Source organism: Anabrus simplex, chromosome 2 (assembly GCF_040414725.1).
Source record: "Anabrus simplex isolate iqAnaSimp1 chromosome 2, ASM4041472v1, whole genome shotgun sequence".
In the NCBI taxonomy this organism is placed as follows: domain Eukaryota; kingdom Metazoa; phylum Arthropoda; class Insecta; order Orthoptera; family Tettigoniidae; genus Anabrus; species Anabrus simplex.
In genome coordinates, this window is record NC_090266.1 from 254,837,338 (window position 1) to 254,858,232 (window position 20,895).

General features: G+C 41.5%; 1 protein-coding gene across 3 annotated transcripts in view; it reads left to right on the forward strand.

Moving 5' to 3' along the window:
- LOC136863506 (zinc finger protein 260) overlaps window positions 1-20,895 on the forward strand; it is a 611,998-nt gene that overhangs the window by 207,948 nt on the left and 383,155 nt on the right. For all 3 annotated transcript variants that reach the window (XM_068226143.1, XM_068226144.1, XM_068226142.1), the window contains exon 5: window positions 785-922. In XM_068226143.1, the coding sequence (XP_068082244.1) occupies window positions 785-922 (138 nt within the window). The remainder of the gene's footprint in view (window positions 1-784; window positions 923-20,895) is intronic.

Below are 20,895 nucleotides of genomic sequence, written 5' to 3' on the forward strand. Positions count from 1 at the left end.
AATTGGCCTAGACTGCTTACCTGGGCTGTTTCTAGATCCAGGGTTTCTGACAGTAAAATCAATTGCAGTAGTGACGTGCTCAGGAGGCGTGACCTTAGATGACGTTGTTACAAGTTGCTGTACGGTAGGCTCGTAATCACTTTCCGATATTTGATGCAAAGAAATAGCTGATACACACTGTGAATCAGACTTGGAATCTGTTGGTTCATTTTCGATATCCTCTGTCAGTCACTTTCATCTTCCAACAAATTTCATACTACTTCATCACTAATTTTCGTAATGATGATGACATATTTAGACACACTGTAATAAAAATGTGTATAATTAATCAAAGAACAATATATGTACACAAGAAAATAACTCATATCAAATGGAAAACTACTAAATAAAATTAAATAGAATTGCAAAGCAGAGCCCGTAAAGGCTTGTTTACAAACACTATAGCAATGGCACTGAAGCAGATGGTCGGAAATCAGAACTCGTTTATTTCCGTGAAATTGCACCAAAAGAGTTTGTAACTATGAATGAAACTGAACTCATGGGTGCTGTGGCCATTGAGAATGACAAAACGTAGACTGTCGTGACATCTGTTCAAGAATTGAGGAAATTACATGAAGAAATACAAATGTGTCGAATATTGGACCAAAGTTTTGAATATTTAACAGTTGCCAGTTCCATTATTATTATTATTATTATTATTATTATTATTATTATTATTATTATTATTATTATCATCAAATCAGATGTTGCAGCTATGTAATCTATTTCTTTCTCATTTTTACAGTTTTTTGATGATGCGGCTGACCAGAACACTCAGGCTGAGGATGAATGCATTGAACAAACCAGTTCCGATAGACTTCATCCCATCAGCCAAGATGAAACTAAGCTTAAGAAAGTTCCTACATCAAGAAGAGCTAACGTGGTAAGAATGTAGATAATTATGGTACTTCCATATGTAAATGCTAGGAATTGCACACGATTGGCAGTATATGAGGCTTAAGACGAGTGGCTGGAGTTGTTGATACTGTTCTTCTTTTCTTGGGCTTTAGGATATCATGATTGTACATCAATGAACAATTGCATTATGACCAACTGATCCAGGAACATTCAGCATGCCTCATTTGGGGAAAGTAACACTTGACATGCTAGTAGCATGGTATATACAGTGAAACGTCGTTAGTACGTTCCTCAGTGACAAGTTTTCCTGCTTGGCACGAAGTCCCGACACCCATCATATTAAATCTGTAAAAAAGCACCTCACTTAACACGTCACTATTTTTTGCCTTTACCGCTTAGTACTGTACGATCATACACTCCTCAGACCTGAAAATGTTCATTGTCATCCCTTGTGTACAGAATGTGATTTCCAACAGAGATAAAAGCCCTCGCCATGGGTTGGTGGGAGAATGTTGCACGATAAGAGGAAATGACCTTGAATTCTCGAACACAGAGTATATTGCGCTTTCGAGGGGCAAGCTGTTAGCTTAGGTAAAGTTGAGTTTTGCATCATTGATTGGCAGCGAAGACTTTACACCAGAACAGGACAGGACAGTGTTAAGTTAAAGTACAGTAATTGATTCCACTGTGGCTAAGAGCGCTGAATTCAGTTATCAGGCTTTTTTTTTTCTTTCTTTTCTTCTTCAAAGCTCTCCTGTTGACATATATGGGTTATGGCTGGGAGTCATCCCGAAATTATGCATCACGGAAGTTACCGCCAAAAAATGTGTAATGGAAGTGTAACTCTAACAACCGTGCAGTGATTGGTGGATGGTCATGACCGAGAGACATATCTATGATCATTTGATTTTCTCAAAGGGAAAGTGGTTTATTTTTTGTTGTATGGAAAGGTCTTTGTTGTCAGTGAGATTGTTGAATAACCCACTGTGCTTGATTGTGCTTGTAGCCTATTTCGCATTCCAATCAGTAGTTAGAAATGTATTTATTCAAAATCATTCTTTCAAACTTCGAAAACTTTCCTTCGCACACTCGTTCTCTATTTCCATTTCTATTTTGCTTATACGCATTTTTAATTTTGTCTCGGTTGCCCACAATAGTGTTCAAAGTAGAAGGTGCTAGTTTTAATGTTCGCGCCAACTCTATGCGCTTATGGTGTGGATTCCTATCTACTTCTTAAAGGATTTTAATTTTTTCTTCATTAGTGAGTGGTTTCACGACCCTTTTCTTATCCATAGCTAGGCTATCACAGGACAAATACCGTACCGCGCTACTGAACTTCTCGCGATTACCTTATTAGTCCATAAGTAGGCTGTCACGTGACAAATAATCAGTTAACTTGTTTTTACCACTCAACACAATAAATTGAAGGTAATGCCATTAACTGTTCTTGTGATAAGATGATTTAAATCCGTGTGGTACGACTGAAGTTAAAATAAGAAGTCTATAGTGCAGCAATAGCAGATCTTCAATAGGTCATTTGTGCGTGCCGTTAAGTAATAAGGCTTACATATACTGTAGGCCTATCCCATTAAAAAGTTATATAAAGATGTAGGCAATGGTAAAGCGGCGTACCATACATACAAAAATACAAACTGCTAGTTTGACAATTGGCACGTTCTTATTATTCACCGGCGAGTCTTTCTGAATCAGTGCCGAGTATTGCCGAAGTTTCGTGTTCAGGATGGCAGCTAAAGGCGCTTAATCGCGTATGGTGAGTATAACATCGCGAGAAATTCATGCTCGAACAAAGTGACCAGAAGACAGTGTTTAATTACCCTCTGGTCAGAAACTTAAGGCTTCAACTAATAATTCATTATACAATTGTTTTAGGAAGAAAGTGATGTGCTATAATATGTAGGGACTGTAGGTACTTCTATGAGCCCAAGGGAAAAAGAATGTCATATATGTTCTTTGTTTTTCACAATTTTTAATAATCGCTTGTTACTTTAACAGGCTCCAGTAGAGAATTATTGATATTTGTTCTCTTGACATTCACACTTTTTAGTGCTCTCCTTTATCTCCTTAAACACTACACACACTATGTAAAATGTACTAATGTGTAAAGTGATACCATCCCCTTGTTAGATAGTTTTTTATGGGATATTCATTAGTACGTTTTCCCGCTTAACACAGTTTTTTCCGTCTTCCCCTGCAGAAACGTACTAACGAAGTTTCACTGCATAGGGCAGGTGTACAGGCTTGCTGTTAGTAGCGTCTCTGGCATCAGAATGGGTGAAGCGGCTGATCTCTCCATGTTTGATAAATGGCAAATTGTGACAGCACGGTGCCTTGGTACCAGCATCTCCGAAATGGTGCGGCTTGTGAGCTGTTCTCATGCCTTTTTTGTGCGCACGTATCTAAAGTGGTGCAATGGTGGGCAAATAACGACATGTTGTCCAGCCGTGAGTTGACAGTGGCTCATTGCTGCCAGAGGCATGCGGAGGCTGTTGCGCATTATTCTGAGTGACTGTGGGACCACAGTTCGAGATGTTGCCAGCATTTACAGAGGTGATGTCCAGGACAATGTTTCCCAGCACACAATTCATAGAACACTGCTGCACATTGGGACTACATTGTGTCCGAATGCTAACTCCACTCCACCGAAAGGAGCGCATGAAGTGGGCACAAAATAATCATCACTAGGCTGTGGATAATTGGGAAAAGGTTGCCTAGTCCAATGAATCCAGTTTCCTGGTTCATCTCGTTGACAGCCGAGCACATGTATGTTGATTTCCATCAGAGGCTATGGCACTTTGTTGTATGGTTGGATGGAGACAGGCTAGTGGAGGAGGTATGATGATCTGGGTGATGTTTTCATGCGACACACTAGGGTCCATTATTCCAGTACACCATTCTGTGACAGCTGTCCAGTATCTGGACGTTATTGAAAACCAAGTACATCCGTTCATGTCAGCAGTGTTCCATGATGATGAAGGCCAGTTCCAACAGGACAATGCGCCATGCCGCACTGCCAGGATTGTAAAGGAGCATGATAGTGTATTTGCTTTAATGCCATGGCCCTTAAATAGCCCCGATGTGAACCCTATTGAACATTTGTGGTTTAACTTGGAGAAACATGCTACATCATCACTGCCCAGCAGCGTACACCAACTAGAGGACCTACTGTTCTGCGTGTCGTACCAGAAATCCCAAGATATCTTCCGCTGCCTCATTGAATTGATGCCTCACTGAGTGGCTGCGGTTCTGCAGGTGAAAGGTGATCCTGTATTGTATTAGGTGGGTGATCATAATATAATAGTTCATCATTGTGTATCCCATGTGTATACAAATCTAATGTAAACAGGCATCATAGTTCTGAGAAATTCTGTCCATTACAGAGGATGTTTGCTTAAATAAGGCTGTCCAAATTAATGAGAATAGTGGATAGACTCTGTGAGTAGGTGTTAAAAATGTTGAACAACAGAGCAGGAATATGTGAATAAAAGCTTGTGATTTTTATTATTGTAAGTTTTAACAAACTATGATGTTGCATATTTAAACTCTTGCCACAGAACCAAATGGCTTAGGAGTTCCGCTTGAATCCCAGTTTCCAACTCTGAATTCCTTTTATTGCTAGAGAATGTGAATCCATAGGAACTGAGAGCTTTCTTAAGCAACCAAAATTCTTGGAATTGCTATTTTAAGGAGAGAGACTGCATCTAGTTACAAAGACTTGAATAGTCAGACAGAGTGGTTCAGATTGTGAGCCCAAGTTACCAGGCTTGGTCTGAGCTCAGTCTGGTGGTATTTGAAAGTGCTGAAACACACCAGCCTTGTGTCTATAGATTTATTGGCACACAAATGAACTCCTCTGGGAAGAAATTCAAACACCTCGGAGTGTCCAAAAACCTTAAAAGTAGTTAGTGGAGTATAAAACCAATATCATCATCTCCATGGTTACTCGCAGTTAAAATGTATCCCGCACTTTGATACTTTGATTGACTGGTGTAGTTCAGTGGGTTGGACACTCATCTCCTCTGCCCAAGATTCCCGGATCAAATCCGGGAACAATCAGTTGTTATTTACGAGTGTTTAAATACAAGATCCCTGTTCCAGAACATTTTGTGGCACATTAGTGAACCCATTTATGGGATGAAATTCTCTCTGTTACATGTCTCATAAGACCAACAGAAGTAGAAAGGACATAAAACTTGTGACATTGTCTGTTTATTGAAACCCCTATTTTTCTTTGTTCCCTTCACTTCAAAATACAGTAGTTTTAAGATTCAAAAGGAATTTCTATGCTAGAATTTGGAGTGGGTGCTGCTATATTTTGTGAAGGTTCTACATCGTAGTCATCTCCTCTACTATCAATTTAATGTTCAGAGTTGTATAAACCTTCCGATCTTTCACATACCATTGGAATTATCATCCTCGGAAAGACCTTCAATTTTGGAGTCGTATCTTTCTCTCGGCTCTAAAATTTGCTGTTCATAATTTGCAGTGATTCAAACTCTGAAATATAAAATAAATGAGACGTGTAAATGAGTACTTTTGACCTTGCTACTATTTAATTCTCTGTTCATATAAGCAACATAAGAACATATGGGATTTATTATGAAAAATTAAATTATATTAAAACAGTATCGCCAGAACTGAAGCGTGACAACACAGCACTTCAATATGCATTGCCTGTAGGGAAACAAAGCCCACACAACTGTGCATGTTAACATTCAAAACCTCATGGTATTCAGTACGATATTGTATCTTCACAATTTACGTTCACTAATAATTTACAGACTTCATTGATTACATTCTGATAATCAGTAAAGCTTCTAGATTAATATGAATATAATAAATACTTACTCTTGGCATTATTGCTACCTACCCACCATATCATCAATCAACTCTGATGGTAAATTCTACTTCCTGAAACCTTGTGGCCAAGCACTAACTAAAAACAACTGAAGTACATGCCACGCGTCCTGCACAAGCACTGCAGTCCAGTCTAGCGCCAAGAAAAGTCAAATACTTTCAGACGTAAATAAAACACAAACCTGCACAATTGTACGTATATAGTTTGAAAGGGATAGAATCATTAGGTTGACTTCACTATCTCTGAAGAATATAGTCACTATTTTTAACAATATCATAGTAGAGTTTAGATTGACAATTTTATGGGCCAGTTTAATTGACATGGTATCTTTGTCATGTGAAAGAGGTAAACTATCAGGAATCTTGTCCTGTGAAGAGCAATTGGCCATTGCTCCATTGATGGGGTGATACTCTCATTCATCATCATAGCAGTATTACAGTAGGTTAAGTAACTGTTAAAATTTTCATTGCTGGCATTTGGTATTTATAGCAATTGTAAGAGATAACAAATAGTGAAATTGATAATTGATTGTCAATATTCATCTCGGAGAACATTTTTTTCATGGGCACAATTGACATTGAATATTCATCTAAATAATTGGCTATAATCTTTAGTGTAATTTCAAATAGGTGGTGTTTTATTATTTTAAAGTTTCTCTTAGCACTACTTTTTGGACAGATTTTATTATTTGAAGCATGAAAGTGTTGAGCTGTGGACATTTAATATCTGAGCTATATATTCATGAGGTATTATGCAGTTAGACTTTTGGAGTTTACATGATCCTTTTTCTCACAATTTTGCTGAGAATTGTAAAAGACCTATAAAAGAGAAATTACTGCTAGTTTTAAATGAATGAGAAACTTCTTGTCAATCATAAAGTACTAAGGAGTAGAAAGGTGCATGGAATGAATATTTTGACAAATAACCTTTAAGGCAAATGCTTTTCCTGTAGATTTACTAGCCAGCCCCACGGTGTAGGGGTAGCGTGCCTGTCTCTTACCAGGAGGCCCCGGGTTCGATTCCCGACCAGGTCAGGGATTTTTACCCGCATCTGAGGGCGGGCTCGAAGTCCACTCAGTCTACGTAATTACAATTGAGGAGCCATCTGATGGTGAGATGGCGACTCCAGTCTAGAAAGCTAAGAATAACTGCCGAGAGGATTCGTCGTGTTGATCACAGGTCACCTCATAATTTGCAGGCCTTCAAGCTGAGCAATGGTTGCTTGGTAGACCAAGGCCCTTCGGGGCTGTGTTACGCCATGTGTTTTGGAATTTTAATTTAAGAGTTACTAGTTTTGAAAGTATATTGATGAGAGACTGGAACTATGAACCGTGGGGAGGGGGGAGGAGGGGGAAGGGGAAAGGGAAAGGGAATTTATCATCCCAGAAATGAAGCTTGTTAACACTCGGTTCATGCGCCAGCGGCAAATCACTGCCATCTAAGAAAATTATATGACTTTTCGCAGTTTTATGATATGGGGTCATACCATTTTAGGACATCTTGTGCGCACCCAATGTGAGCAGGATGGGTCTGGGATTATTTGGTGTTGAAGATTAGTCGCCTGCATGTGCAACAGTGTTCTCTGCTTTGTTTATGTTTGTTTGTTTCATTGATCATAAACATAGAGAAAAAGCAACAACGCATTAGTGATTTTTGATGAATTAGAATATTTTGCCTTGGGTGCTTCATTGAGTACCAGTTCCGATACTGAAATTCCCCTGTTGCTTCAAGGGGTAGATTCAGACCACAGTGACACAGAAGACCTTAGAAATAATCCTGAACCGGGTAGTAACACAGAGGAGAGTTTACCTAGTGATGAAGGTATGGTTAGAGTTCAGGCTTGTTATACAAATTCTTATAATTTTATTAAATAGCACCTATTCAATACATAATAAGCTAATGAGGACTTAAATCTTTATTAAATTGGTACATGGTACATGTTTCACTCCTTTTTGTGAGCATCATCGGCCAATTATCATTTACCCAAGGTTAGATAAGATCGTGAACATATTCTATTGAACTAAAATATGCTTTGTATGCATGAGTGACAAATCTTATATAAAAATTATGTCTTTAAAACACATTTGTCTAAAATCTTAGTGTTAACATTATCCTTTAAATTTAATGAAAAAACTAATCTGTTGAACATCCTATTTAAATTCATTTTTAAAAACTTTTTGAGATCTAGCTAATTGTATTGATTCAGTATTACTTGATTTGTGTAATTGTTATTGAACCTTCGTTGACTATGTTAACGATTTTATGCAATTGATAATTGCCTATATTATGAAGACTTATCTTGTTCTCGATGTTACTGGAGTAACACTTGTACAAAATGTATTAGCATTAATCCTACATTGTCAGTACGTCAGTATGGTTTCTGAACAAACTTGCTGGTAAAATGAAAACATTCTAATGTGAAGTAGAATTTGAATAAACACTGTACGTTTGTAGTTCTCAAGAGGTTGTGAGTAACATTAGACAATTACGCAGCAACAGGGAGGATATATCAGCAAGCTCAATTTGGAAACGTACGGTGTTCATTCAAATTCTACTTCACATTAGAATGTTTTCATTTTACCAACAAGTTCATCCAGAAACAATACTGATGTATTGACAATATAGGATTAATGCCAATACATTTTGTACGAGTGTTACTCCAGTAACATCGAGAACAAGATAAGTCTTCATAATATAGGCAATTATCAACTGCATAAAATTGTTAATATAGTTAACGAAGGTTCAATAACAATTACATAAGTCAAGTAATATGAATCAATAAAGTTAGCCAGATCTCAAAAAAAAAAAATTTAAATGATTTTAAATAGGATGTTCAACAGATGAGTTTCATCAATAAATTTAAAGGACAATGTTAACACTAAGATTTCAGACAAATGTGTTTTAACTTAGACATAATTTTTATTGTATAAGATTTGCAAATATTATAAGATTTGTCACTCATGCTTACAAAGCATATTTTAGCTCAATAGAATATGTCCACGATCTTATCAAACCTTGGGTAAATGATAATTCGCTGATGATGCTCACAAACAGGAGCAAAACATGTACCATATTAACAATTTAATAAAGATGCAATTCCTCATTAGCTTGTTGAGCATTGAATAGGTGGTGAAAAAAACCTACAACCTGTTTTCCAGTCATTGACCGGGTCAGGGATGTAATAAATGAAACATATATAGACTGTTATTACAATGGGGTCGCCACTCCCAAGGTGATTTATTAATGAGTGATAAATGCTATGAAATGATAATGGAGAGTGTTGCTGGAATGAAATATGACAGGAAAAACCAGAGTACCCGAAGAAAAATAATGACTGACGCTACAATATGCACCCACCTTTTATAGATGTGCATGGCACACCTACGTAATCTCCAGAAATAACAATGACATACTCCCACAACGCCTCAAACTGTTGCATGTAATGGTGAAATCCCCTGGGGCGGCTGAGACTCTGAGCGAATATTCTAAAAGCTCATGATGACGTAGCCATGACTTGGCAATGACTTGGCAGAAATGCCAGCAATATTGCACAATGTAACGATGCCATATCCACCATCTGATATATAACAATTCTCACTGTACAGGTATTGAATGTTATTCTACACATACGTATACATGCATACATCTAAGTACAATCCTGCAAGCAACAAGCATTACAAAACTGAATTGAATAAGACTGATAATTACAATAATAGTAACAATATCACAGATAAATAATAATAATAATAATAATAATAATAATAATAATAATAATAATAATAATAATAATAATAATACAGATAAAACAATAAAATAATAAAAATACAGATGTCATCTTGTAACGGGATTTGAACCGTTACACATCAGAACAATCAAAAGATAACAAAGAGCTCCCTGCTATTTTCTGTAAACAGAGTAAAAGAAAGTACCCTAGATCCATTTTCAGATTTTGCACTGTCTCTCTCATAGTTTTCTACAAGCCAGAAGCTAACGAAGTTGTGGATTTGCTGTCTACTGTGCACATTGACAACGAGATTGATTAATGGAGCGGTGATTCTGAAAACCCGGAGATAGTTACTTTCTACAACCACATAAAAAATGGAGTGGATATAGGTGATGCTGTACAGAAGAAATATACTGTATCCAAGCTGGTGAACAGATGGCCACTAGCTATATTCTTCTTTATGATGAATGTTGCAGGTTATTTACTTTCCGAGATAATACTGTAAGAGTTGGCGGGATAGTAGGATCGATTAACACTAGACTGGTAGCTTCAATACTAAGATTTATTAGCTATGCACTAAACTACACAAGACTACACACAACTTTTGCTCATAACACACACTTACGCAGTTTGCACGCTCTCCTTTCGTTTCTCACTTGTTCTCACACTACACAGTTTTACACTCGCACACAAGGTCCCGTGTCGCACGGCTACACGTTCTCTCCTTCGCCAACAGTCCGCACTGGAGCACACTAGTCCGATAATCACGGCAGTTCACATACTTCACTACACTGGCAGTCGCTCACGACTGAACCACACCAACTTCTAACTCAGTCTAACTCTCACTAACTCCAAGCAGGTCGTTCCTTTCTTATATACCCGCGCTGGCCCTTCTAGAATAATCCGGATGCTCGATGGATCCAGGAACCTCGCGAGATGGAACACTCCAGATTAATCGTGGAGTCATTTCCATACTCCTCTGTTACGGGACCGCGGGCGGAAGCGAGTGGGGCTGGCCTAGCACTTAAGTGCTGCTCGTGATTGGCGCAGCTGAAGCGTAAGGGATGCGCCTATACGGTGCCGGGCCCGGCCCACTGCCAGTTGGCTTGGCGGACTCTATGACCATTACACTGCCCCCTCTTCAAGGGTGCTCGTCCCGAGCTGCTCCACGATACGGTGCCAAGTGATCCAGGTGAACAACCATCATCTTCCCTCGAGAAGGCTGCCGGATCCGGTAGATGATGTCGTTGATCCTGGTGATGATTGTATATGGGCCTTCCCATTGTGGCTGCAGTTTCGGTGACTTCCCTTTTGTCCGTACCGGACGGTACAGCCACACTCTGTCACTTTCCTTGAAACGCGCAGAGTTTGCAAGCATGTCGTAGCGGGCTTTCATCCTGTCGCTGGCTACCCTTAGATGTCGTTGAACTGATCCACCAACTCCCATGCATAGTCTGTCACTGGTTGCTGCTGGTCTGGTGCAGACCCGAACATTAGATTGCATGGCAGGCGGAGCTCCCTTCCGAAGACCATGTTTGCAGGTGTCATGCCCGTCGTCTCATGGGTGGACTCTCGATAGGCCATCAAGAAGAAGGGGACCCTCTCGTCCCAGTCCTTCTGGTGTGCCGAAACCACCTTCCTGAGGTGCTCTTCGACGGTTTTCACAAAACGCTCCACCATACCATCTGACTGAGGGTGGAGAGGCATCGTACGTGTCTTCCGCACTCCTAAGCGTTGCAGAACCTCTTCCATCAACCTCGACTCAAAGTTTCTGCCTTGGTCGCTATGAAGTTCCCTTGGGGCACCGAATCGACAGAAGAAGTTCTTGACCAAGACGTTGGCCACTGTCGATGCCTCTTGGTTCGGGATGGCATAGACCTCCGGCCATTTTGTGAAATAGTCCATAGCCAGGAGTAGGTAACGGTTCCCGGCATCAGATTCGGAGAATGGTCCAGCGACATCAGTGGCGATCCTCTCAAATGGTGCTCCAACGTTGTACTGCATCATTTGGCCCCTACTCCTGGTATGTGGACCCCAGCTCGCTGTGCTGGTGTCACACAGCTGGCACATCCTCTCAACATCGTTCCTCAAGTGCACCCAGTAGTAACGCTGTCGGGCACGATCTAGTGTCTTATTCACTCCCAAGTGGCCGGCAGTAGCGCCGGCATTCAACTCAGTCAGCACCTCTTTTCTCATGCTCCTGGGGATTATCAGCTGTACAATGTGCTTCTTTCCGTCGGTTGATTCTCACGTGTGGGTAAGTACCCCGTCACTAACCATGAGAGACAACCACTGGGCCCAGTACGCCTTATAGGTTGGACTGCGTTCGTCGATGTCTTTCCATTCCGGCCTCTGCCCCGACTCTACTTCTCGTAAGATCAGCCCTATGTCGTCGTCCTTCAGCTGCTCCCTCCTGAGGGCGTCTCGATCCCATCCTTCAGCGGTGGTGGCCCCTCACGGCCCGGATGTCCACGATGCCTGCCTGTCTCTCCACTTTCTGGCAGTGTGTACATTTCGCAGGGCACGGTCTTCTCGATAGAACGTCGGCATTGCAGTGCTTCTTTCCTTGTCGGTGCTCGGTGGTGAAGTCGTACTCCTGAAGGCGTTGCACCCAGCGAGCTGTCTGACCTTCCAGGTTTCTGAAACTTAGGAGCCAGGTCAATGCGGAGTTGTCGGTGCGCAGGCAGAAAGGCTGCCCATACAGATACTTGTGGAAGTGCTCCACAGTCTTCACGATGGCCAGCAATACCCGACGCGTCACGCAGTAATTTATCTCGGCTTTGACAACGTCTTTCTGAAATAGGCAATCACCTTCTCCTGGCTGTCTTGCGCTTGTGACAGTACCCCACCAATTCCCCCGTCGCTTGCGTCGGTATCGATGATGAACTTCTCCCCAGGCTTGGGGTATCCGAGGATGGGTGCACTATGCAGCGACTCCTTCAGCTTCCGGAAGGCAGCCTCCGCCTCGCTTGACCATTGGAAAGACCTCATCACCTGGGTGAGCTGTGTAAGAGGCTTTAAGATGTCTGCGTAGCCAGCTATAAATCTGCGGTAATACATGCAAAGGCCGAGAAAACTCCTTAGTTCTCGCTTGTCCTTCGGCACCGGCCAGTCCCTGACAGCTTCTAACTTCTCCAGATCCATGGCTACTCCCTCCGATGACATGATGTGGCCTAGGTAGCGGACCTTCTTCTGGAACAGCTGGCATTTTCCGGGATTTAACTTTAGGTGAGCCCCACGTAGCCTCTCAAATACTTTCCGCAGGTTCTCCACGTGCTCTTTGAACATGCGTCCCACAATAATTATGTCATCCAGGTACACGAGGCAAGCGTCTTGAGTTAGCCCTCTCAGCACGGCCTCCATCAGTTGCTCGAAAGTCGCCGGCGTGTTGCAGAGGCCGAAGGGCATCACGGTGAACTGGAAGAGCCCTTGGCCGGTTGAGAACGCCGTCTTCTCCTTGTCTTCCGGTTGGAGCGCTACTTGCCAGTATCCAGACTTCAGGTCCAAAGTCGAAAACCACTGGGCTCCAGATGACGTGTCCAGGGTGTCATCTATCCGATGTAACGGGAAACAGTCCTTCTTCGTGACGTCGTTCAACTTCCAGTAATCGATGCAGAAACGGAGTTCACAGTTCTTTTTCTTCACCAGGACGACTGGCGATGACCACGGGCTGTTCGACTCCTCGATGACAGCCCGCTGCTTCATGTCATCTAGCATCTGGTCGATTTTCACCTTCTTCGCCAGGTTACTCTACGATGTGGCTGTCGGATTGGAGTGGCGTCGCCGGTGTTAATGCGATGGTACAATCTGTCCGTCTTTCCGTAGTCACCTCCGGTAGCAGTGAAAATGTCCTGAAACTCATGGATTAGTTCCTTAACCTCCCTGAGCTGTCTCGCCTCTGTTTCCAGGTGTCGGATATAATCTTCCGGAGCTTATCCAATCCTTCGCCTGTTTCCAGGGTCTGTGCGTCTTCGTAGTCCACTGGCACGACGCACGTGACTGGTTCACAAGTCCCAAGCTCGGTCCCGCTGGGTAACCTCTGCTCCCATGACGTCAAATTCAGTATTCGTACTGGCATGCAGCTTCGTGCTGGAACGAGTGTCCTGGCGAGGTAGAGTCCTTGATCGGTGGTTGGCGAACCGGGTTCCACGAGCATGCTGTCCCCTTGTATGGGTTCCTCTAACTGTGCCGTAACCATCACCTCGCTGTTGGCTGGTATCACTTCGTCACTGGCCAACGTTAACCGCGATACTCGAGGTTGCGTCCCTGGGTGTCGCAGCATTACCTCTTGTTTGCCGAGCCACAATACACGTCTTCCCACGTCGACAGTCGCCTCGTATTTCCGTAGCGTGTCTAGGCCCAGGATGACCTCATCTGTGATGGTGGCGACAAAGGCCCAGACTCGTTGCCATCGTCCCAGCGTCAGTTGAAGTAGCGCCTCTTTCAAGACAGGTATGGTGTCTCCTGAGGCCGTTCACAGCAGGTAAGGGTGGTGGGGTTCCCTCTCTGGCTGTCCCTCAGCGATGTCCGGCCTGGCGATGGCCAGTGCCGCATCCGTGCCTATCGTGACTCGGCACGGCCTGTCTCCGAGCCACCCATCGGCGATCAAGCTGTCGTCGCTCTGCTCAGTGATCACATTTAGCGTGAAACGAGGGGGCGGTAATGACGGTGTCGACGAGCCCTTCTCCTTGTCGGCCCTTACTCGTTTCCCTGATCAGGGGCCGCCTCCATACGGCAGTTCCTCCACAGGAGGCCACGTTAGCCGCAATTCCAACAGGTGCTTTCGTTGGTGCGTTGGCGTCTCAGCGGCGGCGTGCGTCGTTCTCCCGTATTGGCGCGGGTCTCCGGCGTGTCCTCGCTTCTCACGGCTCGTATTCTTGGTGACAACGTCAGGGCCTCTCTGAGGTCATGCTCCCCACTGAGCATCAGCTTTTGATGGATCTCAGCGTCGTGGAGCCCATCAATGAATGTATAGGTTGCCTCCTGCTGAATGTGGTCCAGAGGCAGCCCATCCAGAGCCTAGTGGGCTAGCTGCTCCACATCTTGCGCAAATTCTTGCAGCGTCTCAATAGCGCGCTGGGTCCTCTTCCTTAGCTGGACTCGGTACACGGCTGCCAGCTGGTGGTCAACGTACCGGCAGTTGAGTGCTCTAACGATCTGGTCGTAAGTGGCTCCCGGCTAAAGGCTGTGTAGTACTTCCGCTGCTGGTCCTTGCAGTGCGGCGATTAGGTACACAGCCCTTTCCTCCGATGTCCAACCGTTGTGCCCGCACACAGTCTCGAATTGGGTCCGGAAGGTCCGCCAAGATGTTGTCCCGTCGAAGCGCAGGGGTTTTACTTTCCCGGTGCTGGAGCCGCTGTCACTGCGGGGGGCCCTAGCACGAGTCTCCATGGCTGTCACTCTCATACGCAGGGCACTTACTTCTTCTTTCAGGTCTTGAACCCCTGACTCCACAACCTGCGGTATTTCTTTGATCTCTTTTTCAACCAGTTCCTGTATGTCCTGCATAATGTCCCTCTTTAATTTTCTTTCGAGAGAGCACATTTCCTGTTCTAATTTACCTTTTCCACCCTTAAGTTCATTTAATTCCAGTTTCAGTTCGCTCTTGATTTCGACCTGTTTGGATGAGAGTTCGGTGAACTTAATGAGGAGAGCCTGAAACTGTTTGCTATCCATTTTACGATTCGCTAGAAATTCCTAGTTACGAAATTACTGTTACCAGTCGATCTCGATTCAGACACCAATTGTAATGAGTTGGCGGGGTAGTAGGATCAATTAACACTAGACTGGTAGCTTCAATGCTAAGATTTATTAGCTACACACTACACATGGCTACACACAACTTTTGCTCATAACACACACTTACGCAGTTCATGCGCTCTCTCTCCCTTCGTTTCTCACTTGTTCTCACACTACACATTTTTACACTCACACACAAGGTCGCACGGCTACACGTTCTCTCCTTCGCCGACAGTCCGCACTGTAGCACACTAGTCCGATAATCATGGCAGTTCACGTACTTCACTACACTGGCAGTCGCTCACGATTGAACCACACCAACTTCTAACTCAGTCTAACTCTCACTAACTCCAAGCAGGTCGTTCCTCTCTTATATACCCGCGCTGGCCCTTCTAGAATAATCCGGATGCTCGATGGACCCAGGAACCTCGCGAGATGGAACACTCCAGATTAAATGTGGAGTCATTTCCATACTCCTCTGTTACGGGACCGCAGGCGGAAGCGAGTGGGGCTGGCCTAGCAGTTAAGTGCTGCTTGTGATTGGCGCAGCTCTAGCGTAAGGGGTGGGCCTATATGGTGCCGGGTTGGGCCCACTGCCAGTTGGCATGGCGGATGCTATGACCATTAAAATACTTAGAAAGCAGTATCCAGGAAGGGCTTATTGTACACACTGGGTAGCTGATCACTGCAAGCACCAGGTGTATCAAACCAACATTTCAAATACATTGAAGACATAATTATGTGAATTAGACACTCATGTTGCTTCTGAAATTCTCCCTAGGGCTGACTGGTATAGTGAGCCTTCTTTGGCTTCTTTTTCCACAAACTCATCACTTTATAAATTATCTCTCTTGCTTGTGCATGCAGCTTCTTTTATTTTACTTTTGAGTTCACAGGTGGCATTGTCTTAAATATAAGTGATACTGTTATTATTGAAAGACAGTGTGCTGTAATAATTGATAGCTTGTATTAAAGTGAATAAACAATATGCATAAACATAAATCAGCCATAGCTGAGCGACAAATTGCTGAACCTTTGATAGGAAAGAGATGGGGATCAGCTATTACCGAACAGGAGTCTCCATATAAGAAATCGGGGACAAAAGGTCGTGAAATGTTATCGGAATCAGATTGTTCTCATCAGGAAAGTGTTGCATCAACTTCAAGCCATGTAAGTCCTGCACCTATACCCAACAATCCTGACATGACAAAAAGTACAGTCCCCATAACTTCGACTCAGGAAAGGTTGCATTGTGAAAAACAAAATGCAGGTGAATTATTTTCCATTCTTTGGAGAAGAAGAAGAGACAAGCTTCCAGAGTTACCAGTATTCGTACAGAAGCTGCTAAGAAAGGAAGGACCGGGCGAGTTGGCCGTGCGCGTAGAGGCGTGCGGCTGTGAGCTTGCATCCGGGAGATAGTAGGTTCGAATCCCACTATCAGCAGCCGTGAAGATGGCCGCTTCCTTTTATAAATTACTAGCAAGGTACCCATGTTTCGCTACGGTATTATACTGAAATTTATAATTGAATACTTAACGTTTTATATATAATCCGCCAAAATTCGCGATCTGACTCGTTTTATAATTGAATGCTTAACGTTTTTGATATGATCTGCCAAAATTCGCGATCTGACTCGATTCCTGAGAGATTACGGCAAAGTTCCTTCCATTTTCAATCTTTCTTTCCAGCAATCGATTTCGTACTTCCCGGGCTAGGTCCAGGTATTCCACCCTGTCAGTTAGGTCCCTAAATCTTTGCCATCTTTTAATATAAGGTTTTTAAAAATGGATCAAATCCTTCAGTAGATCTGGCATGGTGTCGTCTTGGGTGCCTTTGTGGTACTGAACCCGCGGCCGGGCTGCATTCATAGTCATTACCCCGCCAGGACCCGTTTCCAGCGCGCTCCGCACATTTTGACGACGGTCCAGGACATTATTATTATTATTATTATTATTATTATTATTATTGATGTTCTGGACCCCACAGCAAGATGCAAGACGGCTACTTGCCAGTAAATTACATCTGCTAGCATTGTTATCGCTGAAAATGTGACCAAGCAGCATTGTCCCGCTTAGGCAAGTGCGCGGGATTTCTGGCAATATGAATGACATACTTCCGTGCATTATTGACCTTATTATAGAGGTGAATAATTGCACCGTAAGTTTCATTGCTATCGTTTATTACAAAATGTTTACATTTTTATTTATATTTATTTATATTTATTTATATGCCAGGAGAATCTACTGTAATCTACATTCTCCAAAGGAAAAGGTGGCTCTTGAAAACGAACTCGGGAAAGATTAAAAATGATCGGTTTATGATCAGAATAAGTACATTGAAAATCCACAGCCTGTTTCCAGTCATTCGACCGAGTCAGGAATGGAATGAATAAAGCCCCCATCTAGCGGCGAGGATAGGAATTGTGTTGGCTGCTGAAGCCTGTCGCACTCTTGGGGGCAATGATTAATGAATGACAAATGAAATGAAATGATATTGGTGAGTGTTGCTGGAATGAATGATGACAGGGAAAACTAGAGTACCCGGAGAAAAACCTGTCCCGCCTCAGCTTTGTCCAGCACAAAACTCGCATGGAGTGACCGGGATTTGAAACACGGAACCCAGCGGTGAGAGGCCGGCGCGCTGCCGCCTGAGCCACGAAGGCTCCTTATAAGTACATTATGAACAGTAAAATCAGTTGGTCTCAACTCCTTTTTCACCCCACCGCTGTTAAATTGGTTTATCACCCCCCCAAAAAAAGGAATGTGTGTTTCCTTATGTTTAAAGGAGATTCCAAATACCAATGTTCAAGTCTGTTACCTTCAGTTTTGAGATATAAGTATCCCCATAAATGTAATTCACTTTCTTTCACTTCCTTTCACACTCCCCACCCCCCTTTAAGTGAATTTTCTGGCAAAAATACTTGTAAAACTCTTTCAAGATTAAAATTGTTGTGCCCACCTTTTCAATACAAATATTTTTTTTAGTGATTAAATTCTATATGAATTATAAACACCAGTTAGGGACATGTTTTTTCCCTAGTTATGGGCATCTTCAGCCTAATACTAATCTTAAGGTCAAGAATTAAAACTATAAACATTGGAACTTAATAGTAAACTTAACTTAATACTAAATACAATGGTCTTATGCTTTTTACATAGTTTACAATATGTACAGTATGTACAATATGTGCATTAACTTTGCCAGAATTTATGAACAATGAATTAATTTAATTTATAATGGCTAGACATCTAAATTGTAGATTGGATTGATCACAGCGTGAATTGGGGTTTCTCAAATTGTATTGACTAGAGATTTATCACAGCGTGAGTTGGGATTTCTTCAACTGTTATGGTCGCCTGAGTCGTAAGAATTGTTACAGAACTGGAACCTTGGTTAAATGCTTACAATATAGTAACTATTTCAATCCACCTGTTCAATACAAATTGGTTTTATGTTGCTAGTTCATAATATTACAACATGAATTTGCAGGGACATGTTTCGCTTTTTTTTACAAGCATCTTCAGCCTACACAATTGTCTCGAGGTTAAGACCTGTCTTATTTGGATTGTTTTTACAAAATATTTAGCTTGAGTATATGTCCATGTTTGGTAATAATATAGGAAATGTATACACATTAAAAGTATAACAATATGAATTACAATGTTGGATAGAAGTAACCCTTAAATTCTAAATTACATTGACGTCCAAAACATAGTAACTACAATTTAAAATTTCTTTTTTGGTTGAAAATTGTTTTCACATTTACAAGGTTGAATTGGAGTAATCCTTAATTCTAAAATTCATTGACGTCCAAAACATAGTAACTACAATTTAAAAATTTGGCTAAAATTGTTTGCACAAAGCTGTGGTTGATTTAAACAACCGTAATATGGCTTTAAGTTTCAGTCATGAATAAGAACTGAAAGTTAAAACATATAGGAGTCATTTTTTCTAAAACCGTTGAAATCTGGAACACAGTAACTTCCGATGTTGAGGATTTGGATAATAATTGCGATCTCCAATGTAATTATTTAAAACAACTATGATTTGACTCTATGTGTCGGTAATATTCTAAATTTAAATCTTGGAACAGTTGGAGACTAGCTTATAGAATTTACGAGGCTTGCTGCAGTTTGGTGTTTTGATCAGTGAAGTATTGGAATAATTAGTTCTAGTTTGTTGCGACATGGAATATCCGAAGGTAGCAGATTGTGTTAATGTAGTTGTAGTTAGGAGTGGCTTCATTCAAGTCTTGAATAGCTGTTTAGGTTTCTTTCCAGGTAATGGAATGAGTGGAGCATCCCTTTGACTGCTGCTACAAAGTCTTGTGGTCTTTCTTACGTTACTGTGACTAATTTGGACGTCAATGAATTTTAGAATTAAGGGTTACTCCAATTCAACATTGTAAATGTGAAAAAAAATTTCAACCAAAAAATAAATTTTAAATTGTAGTTAACTATGTTTTGGTCGTCAATGTATTTTAGAATTTAAGGGTTACTTGTATCCAACATTGTAATTCATATTGTTATACTTTTAATGTGTATATATTTCCTATATTATTACCAAACATGGACATATACTCATGCTAAATATTTTGTAAAAACAATCCAAATACGACAGGTCTTAACCTTGAGACAATTGTGTAGGCTGAAGATGCTTGTAAAAAAAGCAAAACATGTCCCTGCAAATTCATGTTGTAATATTATAAACTAGCAACATAAAACCAATTTGTATTGAATAGGTGGATTGAAATAGTTACTATATTGTAAGCATTTATAGCAAATTTCAATACGGGCCTAATAATGAGATTAGTTACGTGTAATGAGATTAGTTACATGTAACCTTGGTTAAAGTCGATCATGTTAGGGTTTGAATCTGTTTGAATGTTCCTTTAGAAAGAAGCATGGTTATGTTTTAAGGCTGAAGCATGTATGTTGGAAACATATTGTCGATATCATTCACTAGTGCTCATTCGATAAAAATTTGGAATATTATGTCATTCTTGTTGATTAACTTCCCATTGGTGCATTGTTCAACCTTGGGAGGAATATGAGTTGTCTGTAACTGGATAAGAGAAAAAAGGGGGAATTAGAATGATGAATGTAGAACCCAATATGATAATAATTGCAGAGTGAGTGTTTATCACATGTTTCTTTAATAGTAAAGGATCTATATACCAATTATCACGACTCTTCAGTTTTTGAGATATGTGTCCTCATGAAAGTAATTCAACTCTTTTCCCTCCCGCCCCCCAAGATGATTTCCCCCCGAAACGCGTTTTTCTTTGTTTTTAAAGGAGATCCAAATACTTCACGTCTGTAACAACTTTAATTTTTATTAGATGCAACTATCCCCATACAATTAACTCAATTAATTCTTCAATTCTTTCACCCCCCGCCCCTTCATTGGATTTTTCGAGAATACGTGTTTATTTACTTTTGAAGCAGATTCCAAATACCGAATTTCACGTCTTTAACAACTTGTGTTTTTGAGATATCAGTATACTAATTAAAAGTATTCATCCCCATTTTCAGTCATTTTTGCCCCTCCCTCCAAGTGCTTTTTTTTTTTTTTTTTTAACGAAAAATACATGTTTCTTTATTTTTAATAGAGAGTAAAAAATACCATTTTTCACATCTGTAACATGTTAAGTGTTTGA